At 42.5% G+C, this 15034-nt stretch overlaps 1 protein-coding gene across 5 annotated transcripts in view; it reads left to right on the top strand.

The window, feature by feature from the left end:
- The window catches only part of GEMIN8 (gem nuclear organelle associated protein 8), a 29413-nt gene extending 14379 nt beyond the window's left edge, over positions 1 to 15034 (top strand). For all 5 annotated transcript variants that reach the window (XM_062603791.1, XM_062603790.1, XM_062603788.1 and 2 more), the window contains exon 5: positions 12996 to 15034. In XM_062603791.1, the coding sequence (XP_062459775.1) occupies positions 12996 to 13246 (251 nt within the window). In that variant the 3' untranslated portion in view covers positions 13247 to 15034. The remainder of the gene's footprint in view (positions 1 to 12995) is intronic.

Here is a 15034-nt window from a genome sequence, read left to right as displayed (position 1 = left end):
CTTGTGCTGGTAATTTTTTGAAGGCAGCTCTGCCTGCTTACTTATGCCGTTAGCATCTGCAGCTGCTCTGAGTGGCTCCTCTGGTCTTCTCTCCATTCTTTGTCCCCGCAGGGGAGCCTGTGAAAGCAGCTGCAGCTGCTGCGGAAAAGAGCAGGTGAGACCATGCTGACAGACACAGCTCTAGGGAAAAGTGGCATAAAAGCTGCTCTGCTGCTCTGCTGCTCTGTGCTAATCACTCAGTTTGGGCAGTCTGTCTTTACTGTTTATGCACTTTCCCATTTCCCCTAAAATTCCTTGTTTACTGGTTCCATCTAAGTGCCACACGGAGCATTTTTGCATCTCTGAATGATTTTACTTAGGAGACAGCTCTTGTCTCAGTTCTGTGCTGATAAATTTGAATTCATTCATAGTACTCTCAACCCTGTAAGAGGAAACAGTGATAGTGTGGGCTGTGAATTAAGCATTTTATAACAACCTTTTTTGTATCTACCTGGGGGATCTGCTTCTGTATCAAGAATGTTTAAAGTTTCAACAGTGGAGTAATTGTGAAAAAACAGTGCTCTTTATCTACAAAATCTGCTAAGAATCTACAAGAGAGCAGGGCAGCAAAATATCTCAAGTGTTACACATTTTAGATGTATCTGTTATAAAGTAAACTTCTTGTACAGATTTGTTTGGAGACACAACATTTACCCCTGTTAGTTTTATTGGGTGTTGTTAATACCAAGACTTCAAAGGCGTCATTTCCTTTTCAACATCTCTCACTGTGCCTCAGTTTTGTCAGAAGCATACAGATGGAATTCACATCCTTTGTCATTTGGGAGATGTGGGTGCTGCAGAGGCAGAAACTGAGAGTTCAGAGACTTCTGTCTGCCTGGGTCTTTTTGAATCTAATTACCTCTCATACTCAAAATGGAGTGAGAGAGACAGAGGCTGTTAGGCTCCCCATCTCAGACTTGGGTGCCCTTTATGGACTTCCATGATGGCCTTGGACATGCCGTTTGGGGCTAGATCCATAAAAGCTTGCAACAGAGGTGGAATTTAGAAACAGATGTCCAAAATAATAATCTCTCTCTTCCATCCATGCCTTCCAGGAAGAAGGGAGACAGTAATTTGTAGCCAAAGGATGGAGCATCTTAAACCCCAAGGTGCAAGGGGACATTGTCAGTGTTGTCTTTTCCAGTGGCTGTGTTAAGCAGCTGTCCTACCTTGTGATGTGATCTGCTATGAAGCCCATATCAAGGAATCTAAAGCACTGTGCTGCACTAGGAATTTGTGTCCATTTTCTTTTTATTTGGACCTGTACTAGTGTTGTGGTTTAAGGCACTAGAGGGGTGATAGCACTTCCCTATCAGGTTGATGTGACAGCACACCAAGAAAGAGTTGTGCTGCAGCCATATGAATTATTCAGTATAGATTGATCCAGCTGTTCATTGGTGTTATAATTGCTATTGGCTTCCAAAGTACCCAAACTTGTTTGTTTGGCCACCAAAGCTTTCACCCTGATATTTTCAAGGACATATGTCTAAGTTGTCGTAACACTGCTCTGCAGTACACTGAAATCATGGAGGCAATGTAAAATAGAAAATAAATCTGAAATGGATATTTGTACTGAAATTAGGTTTGTACTAAATAAATAGCATGAGTGTTGCGCTATTGATTGCTGCTGTTCACATTTAGCTGGATAAGAATCTTGTGGGTTTAATTTCATTTGTAATTGCTGAAGTGGCGGTTGTTGAGCTGAAAGTCAGCTCTCTGTTAATAGTAATTGGAGAAACTCTGCCAAGGAATGTAGGTCTCCAAAGATCATGCTGGGCCTCAATTTTAATATAATTCTTCATATGCTAGCAAGTCAATGCCGCTGTTCTCCCACTCTGCACAAGCTTGCAGAGCACCTTCATATCTAGAAGGTCTGCAATTTCTGATGTGGTTGCTAAGCAGAAGGGTTGGAAGACTCACTTGAAGATTCATCTCTTGTCATTGCTTTGGGCTTTTTGGCCACTGGTATGGTGGGGAGGAAGCTGAAAATCTGTAGAAGAGTCCAGACTATGGAGACTGCATCATGTGTGATATGTTGGTGGAGGAGGTGTTGAGGCAGTAGATGGCAGAGCATCTGGATGACTTTGGAAAAGTGCAAGAAGTATCTGCCTTTTTCTGATCTCTCCATTTGTCAGTACATAAAGTTGGTGATGTGTAGTTATTTACATACCCTAATTTTGCATTCTTCCCTTGGCATTAGTCATTGGCCTCTGTCATGAATGCAGTGTCAGGCTAGATGGGCTTTTAGTCTGATGGCTCTCCTCATGTAAAGTCTTCTCTTTCTCCAGTTAATTACACACTTCCTTTCTGTGAGAATTGCCCCACTGAAGCAACAGAAGGGAGACGTGGAGCTCCCAGTTGCTAAGAAGTACAGCTTAACTCTGAAGGCCAGGACCCCACCTGCCTTTTGGAAAGAAGACAGTGTTCAAACTTCGACTCCAGCAACTGACTCGAAGTATTTCTAGTGTCAAACATTTCCCTTTTGCAGAAGGTACGACAGATGCGTATCTGTGGGTTTTCTGATAGGCTTCTTATAGATATAGGCATATTTTCCCAATCATAGAATAGTTAGGGTTGGAAAGGACCTTAAGGTCATCTAGTTCCAACCCCCCTGCCATGGGCAGGGACACCTCACACTAAACTGTGTCACCCAAGACTCCATCCAACCTGGCCTTGCACACTGCCAGGGATGGAGCATTGACAGCTTCCCTAGGCAACCCATTCCAGTGCCTCACCAATCTCACAGTAAAGAACTTCCTCCATGTATCTAACCTAAACTTCCCCTATTTAAGTTTGAACACATTACTCCTTGTCCTATCAGTACAGTCCCTGATGAAGAGTCCTTCTCTGGCATCCTTGTAGACCCCTTCAGATACTGGAAGGCTGCTATGAGGTCTCCACGCAGCCTTCTCCAGGCTGAACAGCCCCAACTTTCTCAGCCTGTCTTCATATGGGAGGTGCTCCAGTCCCCTGATCATCCTCGTGGCCCTCCTCTGGACTTGTTCCAACAGTTCCATGTCCTTTTTATGTTGAGGACACCAGAACTGCACACAATACTCCAGGTGAGGTCTCACAAGAGCAGAGTAGAGGGGCAGGATCACCTCCTTTGACCTGCTGGTCACATTCCTTCTGATGCAGCCCAGGATACGTTTGGCTTTCTGGGCTGCAAGCGCACGCTGCCGGCTCATGTTCATGTTCTCATCACCAACACCCCCAAGTCCTTCTCCGCAGGGCTGCTCTGAATCTCTTCTCTGCCCAACCTGTAGCTGTGCCTGGGATTGCTCCGACCCAGGTGTAGGACCTTGCACTTGGCATGGTTAAACTTCATGAGGTTGGCACCAGCCCACCTCACAAGCATGTCAAGGTTCCTCTGGATGGCATTTCTTCCGTCCAGTGTATCAACCGAACCACACAGCTTGGTGTCATCAGCAAACTTGCTGAGGGCGCACTCAATCCCACTGTCCGTGTCGGCGACGAAGATGTTGAACAAGACCGGTCCCAACACTGATCCCTGAGGGACACCACTCGTTACTGGTCTCCAGCTGGACATTGAGCCATTGACCACAACTCTTTGCATGCGGCCATCCAGCCAGTTCTTTATCCACCGAGTGGTCCATCCATCAAATTGGTGTCTCTCCAATTTAGAGACAAGGATGTTATGTGGGACAGTGTTGAATGCTTTGCACAAGTCCAGGTAGATGACATCAACTGCTCTACCCCTGTCCATCAGTTCAGTAGCCCCATCATAGAAGGCCACCAAATTGGTCAGGCAGGATTTCTCCTTAGTGAAGCCATGCTGGCTGTCACCAAGCACCTTGTTGTTTTTCATGTGCCTTAGCATGCCTTCCAGGAGAATCTGCTCCAAGATTTTGCCAGGCACAGAGGTGAGACTGACTGGTCTGTAGTTCCCCAGGTCATCCGTTTTCCCCTTCTTAAAAATGGGTTTATATTTCCCTTTTCCCAGTCGTCAGGAACTTCACCTGACTGCTGTGAATTTTCAAATATGATAGACAGTGGCTTAGCATCTTCATTCGCCAGCTCCTTCAGGACCCACGGATGGATTTCATCAGGTCTCATGGACTTTGCACATTCAGGTTCTTACGATGGTCTCGAACCAGACCCTCTCATACAGTGGGCCCAAGGTTTTCTTTCTCACAGTCCCTGCGTCTGCCTTCCAAGTCTTGGGTGGTTTGGTCAGAGCATTTGCCAGTGAAGACGGAGGCAAAGAAGTCACTAAGAACCTCAGCCTTCTCCAAATGCAGAGTAGCCGGTTCTCCTGATGGCTTCCTGAGAGGGCCCACATTATCCCTAGTCTGTCTTTTGTTTGCTGCATGCCTATAGAATCCCTGCCTGTTCTCTTTCACATCCCTGGCTAGATTTAATTCTGAGGCTTGGCTTTCCTAACCTGATCCCTGGCCTCCCGGACTGCCTGACACCCTGACTGCCGCGCAGCGCTCCGCCTCGCTCGCGCTCCTTAAGCCGTGTTTTCCCCGCTCCGGGCGGGGCCGTCCCTCCGGGCTCCGCCCCCTGCGAGTCCCCGCCCGCCTCAGCGGAGCTGCCGGCTCCTGGGCAAGGCCCGGCGAGGGCTCGAGGCTCCCTGGGCGGCTCTCGCCGCTCGGAGCTGAGGCTCCTGGACGCGGGGTTTCCCCTCGCTCCGGTGCTGAAGGCGCCTCTCTGGAGCTGCCCACCTCGGGAAAGTGTTTTTTGTTGTGATTTTAATACTGGGCATAGCATTTATCGTTACGTATTTAAGCATGTTTAATTTAATAGAATGTTGAAATGAGCAATAAGAAGCTCAGGTCAGAAGTAAACTTAAGTTTCCAAAGCTACCTCTCATCTCTTTCTTTCCCAGGACGTAATATATTTTGCTGATTCCATTAGTTTGACCCTGTTTCCAGATGTCTCTTTTAAAATGATTGGTCAGGCAGCACACTGTAGTTTACTAACAGCATGGAAAGAAAACCCAAATATTTACTTGCTGAAATTAATTTATCTGGGTCAGAGATTTTTATTTAATTCCACATGTCAGCGGTAGGTAATGCTAAGTTCTGGACATGCCAGTTAGCTGAAAGGTCAGTTCATAACCTGAGTATGCTTCCTTTCAGAAAATCAGTGACATGGTCACAAGGAATTGTTTTTCAAATGCTTTTCGTCAAGTAGCAGACTTCCCTGCAGATATTACTGAGCTGCTTTCTCATCTCATGCAATAAACCAGACTTGAGTTTAACAGTGTAGTTTGTGGCTGGAGTCAAGAAAGGTATTTCAGGATGAAGTTTGAATATGCAGGTTTGATTAGGAAGACTAGGACAAGCTACTTCCTTTATATATTTATTTTTTGTGTGTGTGTGGAAGCATCAAACTTTCTGTATTAGCTGTCCGGCACACTACATCATGGAACACTTTCTTCCAAGTGCATGTGCTTAATTTCTATGCAGGGCACACACAAAAAATGATTGTGAAACTCATGTTTCTTCAGTGTGCTGGTTTCTTTTTAAAGAAGCGCTTTTAATTTTGAGCATTTCCTTGTTCAGTCTCCTCTGACTGTTCCACAAATGTGTGTGTATATATGGATACAGTTATATATAGATTTAAGTAATCCTTCTGTTTACTCTAGCACTGGTGTCTTTGTCTGGCGTCAGCATTGTTGCCATCAGTGACAGATTGGAGTTGTTTTGGGGGATGGGAGTGCAGAGTCAGCTGGCCTGCATTTAATCTTATTGCTGCAGACTTGATCCTTAGTAGAGGCAGCTGCCAGTGCCTGATCCTGTACTAATTTCTAAGCAGTGGCTGATCAGCAGCTTCCTCACCATTTAATTCCATCACAAGCATACAGCCTGGACATCTTGGTATCTCTGGTGTAATACAGACCCCTGGTTACTCTGGGCTCACCTGCGTGTTTTCTATCCTAGATGCACATGCATATATCTGATTATAATACATTATCTGATTCAGATTTCTAGAGAAGGCTTTCACTTGGGGTTCCACTGGGTTAGCTGTTTGTTTGGTGTTTATGGGGTTTGATTGTTTCAGTTCATTTTCTGGTTGGGATAAGACTGTTCCTTCTTAAGGGTTTCATTGTGGAAGGTACTAGAAGAGAATACAAGAAAGGTGCTTTCTTGTTTAGCTGGGCGGTAACCAGTATAACCTACTGCTAGTGTAAACATGGACATGAAGGCTTGTATTGTTTCCATCTAGGATCTTTGGCAGTTAGTTTTGGAGACCACAAGACAACCTTTCTTCGGTTTTAATCCTAGTTCTAAAATAGTAATCAGTTTCTTTGTTCTCTGGTTTACTGTGTAACTTTCTGCCAGTTGCTTAACCCACAGATTTCAAAATAATGTGAGATAATTAATTCTTTAAAACTCTGTCGGGTAGGAAAGTACGAAAATCATTTCACAGATTATTACAGTGAGGCATGTGCTTAATTAACTTGAGAGTGATACGTACCACCCAGTAGCAAACCTGGAAGTGGAACGCCTTGGTTGTAACCTTACTTCCTGGCTTACTATTAATTCTGATTTCAAAACTAGTTTCTCTGTTTGCAGTCTTGTTAAGTAGCTTTCCCTTGTTTCTACAGAACTGACCTCTTCAAAATGATTAGAAAATCTGTATTACAGTGAAAGAGAAGGTATCAAACTGAGTACTTCAGATTTGCAATGCTGTCTGCTTAGACAGCTTGTTGCAACCATGTCTTTCTTGGGGAGCACGCTCTTTCACCTTAGACTGTTTCCTGCTTTTACCAATAGGTTTTCAGTCAGACTCTGTTTCACTGAACATGTCTCTGTGCCAAAGTGGCATTAAGCAGTTTTTCTTCCTAGCCATTCAGTCCTGCTCCAGTGGTGCCCCTTTACTTCAGCATGTGTGGTGCCAAGACACTGAACTGTACCAGGATTAAATATAACTTGTTGGGGTGGAAGTTTTTTTTGTTGATGGGATTTTTTAAGGATTCGTTGTGTGGCCCCTTAGACAATTGTAGCAGGATCCTGGAGGGGCCTGGGAGGGAGCTGGAGCATGAAGCTGAGGAAGAAGGAGGGGAGCAGAAACTGCATAAGCTGGTTTTGTAGCTGAGGCAAGAAAAATGTCCATGGAACCATGGTTTCAGACTGCCACAAGCTTGCCAAGCAATCACATCTGCTCTTGCTTCAAAGCTTGTAACAGAACATTTTCTTTTTTCTTGAGAATATTGCATTACTTGTAGATATATGTGGTGAAATATTTGATTTCTTTTAACTCATTCCCTCCTCAACTAGCAGATGGAAAACTTGTCAACGTTAGATACTTGTGAATTTAATATTTTCAGCATTTTTTTTTTTTTTTTTTTGTCAGGGTGGTTGTGACTCTGGGTGCTGAGAGGTTATTGTTGCAGGCAGTTATTCCCCCAAAAAAGTCACTTTTATTCCAAATTGGTGTTTTCAAGCCAGCTACAGCATTTGAGTTTTGTGCATAGGTTGGACTGCTGGCATGGTAAGATACGGCCTGGCTGTCTCCACTTCTTTGAAGATTGGGCTTCTCCTGTTAAAAATGGGAATGGGGAGGTTACATTGTGTCATCTGTTATCTTTTTCTTGCTTTTTTGCAAGCACTATTTTTTTAAATTTAAGGACTTTAAACATAAGTCTATTTTCTCCAAACCAACTTATAGCCAGAATGAGGCTGTTCATTCCACTATAAAATCTTCACTCTCTTCTTTCAGTATGTTTCCATAATTTCTGTAAGTTATTTGATGTTTCAAAGTAACCCTTCAGCAAGCCAGACCATGATGTTTTCAGTGACCCAGAATGTTTTATCTTTAGAGATGTGGGGGTAAGTCACAATCGTTTGTATCTCACAGGCTCCCACTGATGGAAACTCTCATTCTGCAAAGCTTTGCACTTGATGAAGAGTAATTCTTGAGATGACAGCCCTCTGGAAATCCAGACCTCTGTTGATCTCTGTAGAAATTAAACTCCTTGAATATCCTGTTTACAAATCCCCAGGTTTAAATGCTTATTTTGTTGTAATTCCTTTAGGCAAAAATTTTGGTTTTCCCCATGGTATGCCTGGTTCATGCAAGTATGGGCATAATAAAATGGTCTGATGCTATCACCTCAGAAAAACTCATATGTAAGTTTATTGTAAAGGTACACAGCTTTTCTAGGGAGATGAAGAGGCTGGCATTTTGCATTGAGAAGTTTGTGTGGGCAGAACATTCAACACAGCAGATAGGCTTGTGGGAAGTGGCATTCAAAGAGAGAACTAGGAGTTTTTAATCAATAGAAATGGGTAGTGTTTTTAACTCTGTTAGCGGGGGCTGCCCAAGATCAGTTCAGGTAGCATTTAAGACAAGATGAGAAAGTTCAGAAAGTGCACATGCAGCAGTAACAGAAAATCATTCAGCATTGAAATAAGCAGCAAAATATGTGAACAGGGGTATAGGTCAGGCTGAAATCATGGAAAAGAAAAAGCAGATCAAGGCTGGGGAAAGTGCATTATTTGCTTGAAGAATAATGTGCTAACTAAGCAAGAAGCTCACAGTCAATAAAGGCCATTTGACGCTTAAGAGGAGCAAGCTCTTGGTCTCTTGCCATAACTACAATCATGTGGGGCAGAATATGGCAGACTGCAGGGTGTGAGCACCTAGAAAGCTGTGGAGAAGGTTGTCTGTATAAAAAACATTGCCATGCTGTGTATGATCACTGGTTACAGTGAGCTGAGGGTTGGATGTATAAACACTAAGAGCTAAAAATGGTATGACAAACCACACAATGTTGGGTATAAATCTGTCATAAAAATCCAACATAGATAATTACCCCCCCAAGTTTCATCTCCTTTTAATGTTGAAAAGTCTCTCCATGGAGACTTCTCTCCAAATAAAGGAATTTACTTGGGTTTTAGGTTTAGGGTTGGGTTTTTTTCTTGTTTTGGTGGTTTTGTTTTCTTTTTACTTTAATGAAAAAAGGAATGAATTCCAGAGAGGAGATCTTTTTTGTTACTGCTTAAGCTTCTCAAAGGATATTACAAAGAGGGAAGAGCAAAATGAGTCAAACTTACCGAAAGTTTGTAACATTTTCCTTTTTATAAAATAAGAGAAATAACTGGTCTGATTTTCTAAGGGCCTATGGGGAAAACAGCTTATGTCTTAAAGAGCTTAGGTCATGGTTTTTCTGAAAGTGTGTAAGAGAGCATTTGTGCACATATGAATGCAGTGAATAGCTAATATACTAGTTACTGCTTATCCTGCTTTTGGCACTCCCTGAGGATGAAGGTAATTGTCTATATTTGTTTACTTTTCAGCTAGGATATCCTAGATTAAGTCGTCCATAAAAGGGGGGGGGGAAGGGAAGAAACAACCACCCCAAAATTTTTTTCAAAAGGCCTGGAATCATTGGTGATGTTCAGGATGCAGTATGAGTTAGGTATTCCTTAAATGTGAAGGAAAAAAGGCTTTACTGTTTTTGGAAAAAGATGTCTCAACTAGTTTTGGCCAGGTAGTGATGACTTCCCAGCAGAACTGGACTTGGTGGGAGTAAGTTAATTCTGAAAAGATCTTGAAGAGATGAAAAGTATCTTTGGGAAGAAATAGACCTGACCAATTAGGAAAATGTCTGCAATACATTTCTTTTGCACAGGGACCAGCAACCACTGCAGCTGCCTGCCTGGCTTGTGAACATTTGCAAGATAGTGTTCCATGATGGGGAACCTTGCCAGTGATTGAAGCTGCATGCTGTAAAAGAAAGCACATTCTTCACTGTGTGAAGTGGAAGGAGGAACTACTTAGAACTGTGTAAAAATTATTTGTTTCACATTTATAACTTGGCAGCACAATGACTTATAAATCTGGAGTGTGAAACTATGACTTGAGAATGAGCTGGGGACGTAATGCTGCAGGCTCAGAATTAGGGTTTTCATAAACCTTGTTGTTGTCTAATTCATGGATGGCTGTTTGGTGCTTGCTTCAGAGAAATTCTAGTTAACTCTATAGGTTTAGGGCTATAGAGAATTTATTTTTTTGTTTGGTGTTTTTTTTTACATTGTCAGAGGCTTGTAATCTTGATGAAGAGGTAGTTACCCATTTAGCTGCAGATTTATTGCTTTGTATGTTTTCAAAGTAAATCTTGAGGTAACAGAAAGAAGCAGGCTGCTGGAAAGAAGAGCAGTTCAATCTCCCGACCCCTGCCCCACCAAAGAAGGTTTAGCATGCACCTCAACAGGACAAAACTTTCTCTGCTGTCATCTATTTCTTATCTTTGTGTTTGGGTGGAAATACTGCTCTTGGAAAAGCAGTAGTTTACATACCCATTTAGTTCCATGGCTGTTCTTCCCTTGACTGACTGTGACAGCAAGTAGCACTGTCATGGTCAGTGGAGATTTCTGGAGAGATACTACCATAACAATAACTGATTTGAAACAGCAGCATATTTCACACAGTTACAGTTATATTTACCATCAGCAGCTGCCATGTTCTATGCTCAAATTCAGCCTTTGGTGCAAAAAATAGTAGGTCACTGTAGCAGATTTCTGTCCTCAGCCTCTGTCTGGACTCTAGACCTGATTTACATGTCTGAGACTCTGCAATTGAGTCACTCTGGGAATTTTTAAGCAGTAGCTATGGAATAGTGAGATTCAGGTTAGAAAGTTAAAGGCAGTACATCTGATTAGTGTAAAGTAAACATTATGCTTCAGATTTTTGTAGGTAATTTTGAGAATGCAATTTAAATTGGTATTATTATTTTGATTGCTAACATTAAGATCTGTGGGTTCATGAACTACTCTCTGCTACAAATTGGAGATGACGCACACTAAACTGTAATCCACTCATCCATCATAAAGCTTCTGCTACAGACCTATTTAATTTCCAAACCAAAGAATTCATTATCTGTCTCCAGAGAAATTAATTTTTCTTAAGTACTAGTTGTGCAATGAGCTGTCAGAGAGCATTCTATGGCAAACAAGCAAGGAAGCAGTTGTCTCTAGCATGCAGCTATGGAACTAATGTATAAAAAATTTCCATGGGCAATACAGAAATACAAGGCATTATCTCTGTGGCCCAGGAGAGCCAACAAATCTGGGTTCCATTCATTGCCCAGCCAATTTTGCTGCACAACCTACAATGAGAGTCATTTTCCAGCACAGATTTTTTTCTAACTCTGTTCAGTGTATGTTGCATCAAGTTCATGCTTAAAAGCATGTTACCTAGTTGTGGGCGGTCTGGTGTCCCAGAAAGTTTGCATCAATGGAATGCAGGGGGCCTCTGTAGTCACAGCCTGGGTGCCATAGCCTATCCACATAGTGCTCGGCCCTTCTTAGGCAATGTTAGTTCTTTTAATTTAGACCTTCTGGTTAAAATGGCCTGACACCAAATAAATCTGACTCTTCCAAAAACACATACAGACTCTAATGTATGTTTCCTCATGAATTCTGGCAGTGAAGCTCCCTTCAGGGGTGTGCCTTTAAAGCAAAAAGTGAAGCAGCTCTCTGGAATAGATTGCTAATAGCCTTTCAAGCCCTTCTGTCTGTCCTTTGGCTACCAACACAAAACTGTGGATGGTGTTTGGAATGACAGGACAAAAGCTTTCTGTGGCCCTGTCAGACAGATGCAAAAATTGAAGTTTCTGAGTATACTGTTTAACATACCTATTTTCTGTGAATGAGGGGTAATTCATTTAGGAAGGCTGACAGACAGTTGGCTGCTCTGTACAGTACTTTCCACTGTAAAAATAAACTGCAGATGTTTGACACAGATATGTCAGGATATTTAACTTTAGGTTAGGGTTTGCAGATGTTGTGTTTAGTGGAAGCTAAATCTCTGTCTTAGGGGAAGGAGGGAAGAGGTACATAGCACCAAATGCTGAGAAGCATGTCCTGTATGTGACTAATGCATCCTGACCGGTGGATACTCTGTCCCTTTGGAGGTTAAAAAAAAAAAAAAAAGTGCTGTCATTAGTAGTGAACTGTTGCTGCGATGAGGCTTTGACAGCCCTCGTTTTTTACTGATAGCCAAAGGAGTCCAACTGCCAGGTGATTTTCTTCATCTTGTAGAAATGTCCCCGTAAGAGGGGAGTCTTGTATAGCACTTTGCTGTTTTAACTTCACAGAGCATTATTTGTTCCATCAGAGCACCAGCCAGGAAGTAGAGGTAAGTTTGGGCACACAAAATCAAGTTCTTTGCTTCCTGATTGGGCTTCCCAAAGAGGATTTTTGATGACAATGTTTCACCACTCTCAACTGTTTTAAATCCTTTTTAAAAGAATTGATGCAGGGATTTGTGTGCTGTTTTGGCTTGTCTTCAAAGCAATAGCAGTAATGCTGCCAGTTGTGAACTCTGCAAGTCTTGAGAAATGGATGAGATTGGATAGTTTATCTAAACACAACACTTACAGCTGTGTTTCACTGGATGCACTTAATGGCAGACGCTTACATGACAGAGCAGTCTGTTCATTTTCATAGCGTAGTAACTGGTTACATTTTCTCTTCGCTATGGTTCAGCTGAAGTTGCATTGTCCTGTGCATTGTTTCCCTATCTCAGCTGCTAAGTCATTACTTTGGAAACAGCTCTCTTGTTCGGTTTTTGGATTTTTGGAGGGGGGATTGGTTTGGGTTTTTAGTTTGTTTTTTCTCTTCAAGAGGTATACGAGGGGAAGAAGTAAGCAATGACGATTTTTACGTTATTACTAATTCAGAGGTTTTTTACATTTTTAGGATTAAGTTCCAGGATCTTCTTCCTTTCTCCCCAGTTCTTCCAGCCTGGTTTTATCATAATATTTAGTAGGAATTTGTCATTATGCATAATGAGCACAGCAGGACAAATAACATGCAGTTTGTTTTGTAAGTTGCAGGAGTTGGCTGAACCCTCAGAAGTGTGGATATCGGCCCTTAGACCCAGCACGGATTTGAATATGTAACATTTTAAGAAGTTTAAATAAAAAGTGATTGGTTGATATCCCAGTAATTTACATCTCTTGTGGTTTATTTGTCCAGGGAGACAACAGCAGCTGGAAGCTGAGAACCAGTACGTGGAGGCTGATCAAGACCTTCACAAAAGGACAGGGCGTTCCGTGCAGCCACCCACAGAAAGACCTGGGGAAAGGCGAATGGCAGAAATGAAGAGGCTGTATGGTGCTGAAGCTGAAAAAATCCAGGCAATGGAGGCTGCCATGCAGCTTATCTTTGATAGAAGCTGTGACAAAAAGCAGCCCAAATACTGGCCTATTATCCCCCTTAAACTGTGAGTACCTGGTCTGTGCTCTGACCTGCCACAGGTCTGTATGGATGGCTGCCTCTGTCAGGTTGTGCTGCTGGGAGAAACAAGCGCAAATTTTGGGTTTGGCTGGGCTTTGGGGCAGCGACCAGCAAGGGCAGCGTCTTTCTTGCCTGTCTGTGACGATCACAGTCCATTCTACCTACATGCAGTTGTCAAGTAGTGAATAGCTATTGTCAAGCTGTCAATAGGAGGGACAGTAACATAAACCTTTCCAAAGCCATAGTTTCGCTCATTTGATACCTGCCTGCCTTGTCCGTGCTTGCAAGAAAAATAACAATGTCTATAGTCAGTGAACCATGAAAATTTAAAGCAGTGAGGTAAAGAAAAAAAGACTATACAAATTGTCTGCTTTTCCCATTTAGGAAATGAGTGATCCCATTTTTCAGTCTCACTTAACATAGTAGCATTTGGATCCTGTTTAACACAGCGCAGCCTGAAATGTTATGTCTGCTGATCTTGGAGGGCTTTTTTGAGGACCGGGAGTCCACTGGCCAAGATATAATATATTAAATTACTGTAGGCCAGCCATTTGAATTCTTTTTCAAAGGTTTATAATAAAAGCCGGAAATTTTTGTTCCAGACTGGTACTTGTCTGGCAGAAGTTCAACTCTAAAGAAATATTATATCAAAAAATGTTTTAATAAAGGGGGTGGGGAGAGTAGGGGTGAAGCCTGATGTGGTCCTGTCTGTCAGAGATCTCTTTAGCAGAAGAGAAATTTCAGAGAACAAAGCGCTCTTGAGGCCAGTGCCTACAGTGAATTTTGCCATTCAAATAAAAAGTATGTAATTGGATTAAAGCTTTAAAGGAGACATATTAGTTCGGTAGATAAGGGTACATCTGTATGCTGTTTATGGAGGTGTGGAAGCCATGTAGCCCTGAGGGCTATGTTTATTTTAGGTGCAGCTTTCCCATGCCCACCTGCATATTACATGCACAAAGCTTAAACATAGGCAGGTTAGATGTGCTTCTGCGTGTGTACTCATCCATCTGTACAGTCTGTTTTGCTCCACTTCTGTCACTCTCTACTTTTGGTCGGTTGTGCTTGCCCCACTAATCGCTGACCAGGTGGAGGGAGGCACATAAGTGGTCTATGTAAGAAAGGCAGAACTGTCCCTTCAGTGCTGGTGACTACCTTAGAAAATAGTACCCTGGATGCTTCCAAGGACATTCTGTGAAGTACTGCTGCTATGTATTGTTTTGTGTTGAAGGGCTATAGTGTGTATGAAGCAGCATTTCTATGCCATGGCAAAGGAACCTTATGCTGTTCTACTTGTGACAAAGATTCATGTGTCTTTCTGGCAATAGAGGCAGGTCACAACTTCTAACTTCAGTTCATGCCCACTATGTCTGGTGTATCTCTATGGCATGTGTAGTTTGTAATACACACCAGCAGTTGCTGTGCTCTCTGCAGCAGGCAGCTGCACCAAAGTCTGTGGTGTAGTTTAGAGTATCTTTGCTTTTACTATGTTACTATGTTTTTTCAAAGCAGCATTTTAGTTTCAGTTCTACCTCCTTCACTTTAGGTGTGACATAATGGAGTTAAATTGAACACTAAAATTAAAAGCCCCAGTCTCCAAGACTTACTACTGGTGTGATTAATCTGAAAAACTTGTGTGAGACAGGAGGGGGAAAAGGGTTATGAGCAGTCCTGCATTTGTCTTTGCTCTTGTTTTTGGTGGGTTTTGTCAGAAATTCAGTGTTTTGTATGGGGTTCCATTTGGTCACCAAATAAATTTGCTTTGTAACACCTTGTAA

The sequence above is a fragment of the Pezoporus occidentalis genome, unplaced genomic scaffold (genome assembly GCF_034315485.1).
Source record: "Pezoporus occidentalis ecotype Australia unplaced genomic scaffold, CSIRO_AGI_Poc_V1 ctg81, whole genome shotgun sequence".
NCBI classification, from domain to species: domain Eukaryota; kingdom Metazoa; phylum Chordata; class Aves; order Psittaciformes; family Psittacidae; genus Pezoporus; species Pezoporus occidentalis.
Note: the sequence above shows the minus strand (reverse complement) of the source record. Positions and strands in the feature narration are given on the sequence as shown.